This window comes from Sinocyclocheilus anshuiensis, unplaced genomic scaffold (assembly GCF_001515605.1).
Source record: "Sinocyclocheilus anshuiensis isolate Anshui unplaced genomic scaffold, SAMN03320099.WGS_v1.1 scaffold333, whole genome shotgun sequence".
NCBI lineage: Eukaryota > Metazoa > Chordata > Actinopteri > Cypriniformes > Cyprinidae > Sinocyclocheilus > Sinocyclocheilus anshuiensis.
The window spans coordinates 394,222-399,253 of record NW_015539871.1 but is presented as its reverse complement, the minus strand read 5'-3'; the positions used below and the strand labels follow the sequence as shown (position 1 = coordinate 399,253).

At 34.5% G+C, this 5,032-nt stretch overlaps 1 protein-coding gene across 1 annotated transcript in view; it reads left to right on the top strand.

Moving 5' to 3' along the window:
- The window catches only part of LOC107685222 (ADAMTS-like protein 3), a 244,976-nt gene that overhangs the window by 185,774 nt on the left and 54,170 nt on the right, over positions 1-5,032 (top strand). Inside the window, exons 13-14 of the mRNA XM_016481738.1 lie at positions 656-860; positions 2,121-2,268. Coding sequence (XP_016337224.1) covers positions 656-860; positions 2,121-2,268 — 353 coding nt within the window. The remainder of the gene's footprint in view (positions 1-655; positions 861-2,120; positions 2,269-5,032) is intronic.

The window sequence follows — 5,032 nt, the reverse complement described above, 5'->3', positions numbered from 1 at the left end:
TAGATTTTTTTTCTGAACTCTTCCACAGATGTGTGGCTTGACGCAAACCTGTTTCTGAGCTCTACAAGCCTTTTTTTTTTTTTTTTACATCAGGGCTTGGTTTTTGCTCTGATATGCATAATCGGCTGTTAGATATTTTATTAAGATGCTTGTGCCTTTCCAAATCATACCCATTCAGTTGAATTTGCCACAGGTTAACTTCACTTGAAGTGTAGTTGCATCTACAAGCAATATGAATGCTCCTGAGCTAAATTTCAACTGTCCCAGAAATGGGTATGAATACTTATGCAATGGAATTATTTAAGTTTTTTATTTGTAATAAATTTGCAAAGATGTTAAAAACCTGTTTTTTTTTATGGTGTATGGATTGTAGATTGAAATCAGCATATTAGAATGATTTCTGAATGATCATGTGACAATGAAGACTGGAGTAATGATGCTGAAAATTCACAAGGATAAATTACATTTTAAAATATATTCAAAGAGAAAAGTTATTTTAAATTGTAATAATATTTCACAATCATTCTGTTTTTAGTCTTGTTGACACCTTTACATTATTACAACATATTTCATAACATAAAGTTACTACTTATCTAGATTACTAACATAAGTTACTACTTATCTACTAAATATGACTTGTGTAATATTGCTGCAGGTGGGAGCAGAACCCGTGGACGTTGTGTTCGGTGTCGTGTGGAGGAGGCTCTCAGGAGAGAAGCGTGGTGTGTGTCGAGGAGGACGTCCACGGGCAGATCGTGCAGGTGGAGGACTGGAAGTGCGCACACTCCCCTCGACCAATCAGCAAACAGAGCTGCAACACCTTTGAGTGTCCGCAGTGGATGGCCATGGAATGGTCTCAGGTAAGTGACCTTTACTGAACTCTTCTTCCATTTCTGATGACCATTGACCATCTATAGCGCTGTTCTACAAACTAGTGAGCTGTTTCTGTGTCCTAACCTAAATAAAATCATGTGAGTGACTGATTTGAAACACTGTTCATAGACAGCAGCTCTGTTCATGATGAACTGAATGAGATTTAATGCTCAAAGCTGATTCCAGCATTTTGATGTTAGCATATTGTCATGTTTATGTTCTGTTATGGTGTAGATTTTCCTGTATTTCTGTTCTACCTTCTTTGACCTAGTTTCCCTTAGTCCCCTTGATTAGTTCATTAGTTTCCACCTGTGTTCATTAATCATCTTATTAGTCCATCGTTTGGTTTAGTATTTATAGCCCTGCCTTTCCTCAGTTTCTTTGTCCTGTCTCTGTCGTTGAAAGTGGTTGTTTTCTCCATTTCTCCCACGTGGATTTATTAAAGACTCTGTTAGTTTGACTATCTGCCTCCTTCGTACTCCTTCGAGCTCCTTTCCCCAGCAACCTGTGACGCATATATCATAAAGCTGATGACACAATATTTTAGTAAGCTAAAAAATAGTGACACCATAATGAGTAGTCTGTCTTTATGACTATATTTATTTGATGTTTATATAAATTTTTATATATATATATCGGAACAGAGGTATTATACCTGCTCCACTACTTGAATCCATTTTCTTTTCTTAATTAAAAGTGACATTAAAGATAGTTTTCACAAAAATATTAAGCAGCACAATTGTTTTCAACTGATAATAAACAGTAAAGCAGATTATTTTGGTATTATTGAGATGCAAATTTTTTATTTTTTTTTATTAATGTTTTAAATTGGTTTTTATTTTTATATTTTCTGTTTTCATTTGAATTTTAGTTAAAGTTCTTGTAATTTTGTTTTGTGTGTTTGTCATTTTTAATAAGAAATATTTCTTTAGCACCACATCAGTGTATTAGTATGAATATTCTGAATATTAGATGTTATCTAATAAAACATATAATAGACATTATATAATATTAGAATTATAATATATGATAATATACGATTTCTGAAGGATCATGTGACACTAAAAACTAGAGTAATGGCTGCTGAAAATTCAGCTTTATATCTCAGGAATAAATTACATTTGAAAATATATTTAAATAGCAAACAGTAATTTTAAATTGAATTAATATTTCACAATATGATATTTTTCCCCTGTATATTTGATCAAATATGTATTTGTTTGTGTTTTTTTATCTGTGTTATCCAGTGCACGGTCACCTGCGGCCCAGGTTTGCGGTACAGAGTGGTGCTGTGTGTGGATCACAGTGGTCAACATACTGGCGGCTGCAGTCCTCACCTCAAACCCCATATCAAAGAGGACTGCCTGGTCCCTGTCGCCTGCCACAAACCACGAGGTACAAACACAAAAAGGAGATCCACAATCGAGTGAGCAACTCTGCTGACTACAGTCTACATAGTCAGCTGCTTTGTGAGTCAGCATCCTCACTGAAATAGAACCTTATACAGTGGATTTGAACTGTTCTACATAAGCAGGAACTGCACATGTGAAATTAGTTAATTCCGACTAATTTTGATGTTAGCGTATTGCTAAGCTAACGACGTAATGCTCTAATACAGGCCCGGCCCCTCATTGTCAAAGACAATATTTGAAGGCCCCTAAACATATTTCTAATACTTCTGCTATAATGACAAAACTGCTTATTTTCAAACTTGTTTTATTTAAAGAAACTTGGAGTGGCCATTTAAATTAGTGTAAATAAATAGTTCAATTATATATAAATAGTATCAATTATTTATAATAATGATGTTTAATTAAAATGATTAAAAATAACAATTATAAATAATTCTAATAATTCCATAATTCCAGAAGTAAATGTTCTTCATGGTGTAAACTTTTTATTATCCATGAATTTACACAACTTTTCAAGTCATTTGTGAATTACAGTGTTTTGTTTTATTTTATTTTATTTTATTGCAATATAAATATAAACAGTAATTTATATCTGATAACAGCTTGACAAAGTTAGAAAATGTATATTCTTTAATAGAAATGTTATTTCATTCAATAATTTATTAATCAATCAATCAATCAATCAATCAATCAATCAATCAATCAATCAATCAATCAATCACATTTTATTAATTTTCAAGACTTTCATGACCATGTCTAGAATTCACACATTTATGAATCCCTTATATATCTAGGTTTTCAAAGACTCTAAAAACCCTTGGTTCTTAAATAAAATTGACCGTTGTTGAGGGAACAAATTTAAATATGAAATATGATATGAAATATTTCTCTAACATTTTTCATTGACCTTGTCGCAATGCCTTCTAGGATAGCCTTCTTGTTGAAATATACATTCAGTGCTGCCTTCTTTCTTCACAAGTTCCTTTGGTTTTTTGACAAATCAAACAATGCAATAATGTGATTCATCATAGCTGGTTAGTTTCGTTAAATGCTTTGAACTCTTTATGGAAGAATTTTCTGAAATGCCTTCAGAGAAAATAAATGGGAAATAAATCTGGAGCCAAGGCCACTGATAAAGTGAGCAGTCACTGCTGAGCTCCATTCATCTACTAATAAAAACTAACATTAAAACATTGATATGATTAAAATGCTGTTAGAACTTATTTGTTTCAGGGAAGCATTTAAACTCTGTTCCAAAACCTAGTAATAAAATTACGCTGCCCTTTAAGGAACCCCATTTTGCAGCATTGCGTGCATCTATCACAGAGAATATAATGACAATGTGCAGTGCAAAAAAAATCCATCCGAGATAGTGAACTGCAGGAAAGAAACGTTTATCATTTAAATAATTTGTATTTGAGTGAGGTACAGAAATGCTGACTGCGTCGAGTCTGTGTAGAGTCTTCATCTCAGTGTAGGATGTTGCCTATGTAGGCAGCAGGGAAGCTCACTAGACTTTGGAACTCAGCCAAAGCGGACTCCGTTAGGGAACAGTCAGAGCTTACAGCTGTCAGACAGGAGAGAAGAGTGTGTGCCACAGGCACGCTCATGAAATAACGTGTGATGTGAATATGAAATGCTCCATAAGTGCAGACAGTCACAGTGAGCTCATGGAGAGTCGGTCACGGTGTGTTTTAGAGCTCTTTCTTGCTGTGGCGTTAATTAATACCTGTGACTTCTCCCTGTCTGTCACTTTATTTTCCTGTCAGGTCCCTGTTATTTCTGACATGTGTTTTTCCTGTAGGAGAAAACATGAGAATGAAATCTCTTTTGAAATCTGCATTAAAATTGCATATTATTTTTTATTTTAATACTGTCCTGAATAAGCTATTTCACATAACAGATGTTTACATATACTCCACAAGACAAAATAATAACTGAATTTATAAAAATGACCCCATTCAAAAGTTTACATACCCTTGAATCTTAATACTATGTGTCATTTCCTGGATGATCCATGACTGTTTTTATATTTTGTGATAGTTGTTCACGAGTCCCTTGTTGGTCCTGAGCAGTTCAACTGCCTGCTGTTCTTCAGAAAAATCCTCCAGCTCCTGCACATTCTTTGGTTTTCCATCATCTTCTGCATATTTGAACCCTTTCCAAAGGTGACTGTATGATTTTGAAATCCATCTTTTAACACTGAGGACAATAGAGGGACTCATGCATAACAATTACCAAAGGTGAAAACATTTACTGATGCTCAAGAAGGCCACACAATGCATTAAGAGACGGGGGGTCTCTTAATTGGATGATCATGGTAAATTGTACTTATTTTGTCTTCTGGGAAACATTTAAAGAAACATATTTCAATTTTTCCTTTCTCTTTGGAGTGTTACAAGCTCTTGGTGCATAAAGAAGATCTGTAAAGTTGCAAAGACTAAAGTCTCAAATCCAAAGAGATATTCTTTATAAAAGTTAAGAGTCAGCCACACCTACCTAAAATGGCTCATTCTAACACGCCCCCACATATCTACGTCACTATGTGGAAATATTAGCATAATGCCGCCCAAATGTGCACGCAAAGAAAGAAGGCGTGGTTTCAGGAACCGCAGTAGTGTTGATGCAGCCATGTCAGGGAGACGCTGTGTTTCAGTGCAAAAGCAAAAGCACTTTATTTGGCCTTCCGGAAGTAGATGCAATTAGGAATCATTGGTTAAGATTTATTTACAACAGAACAGCACAAC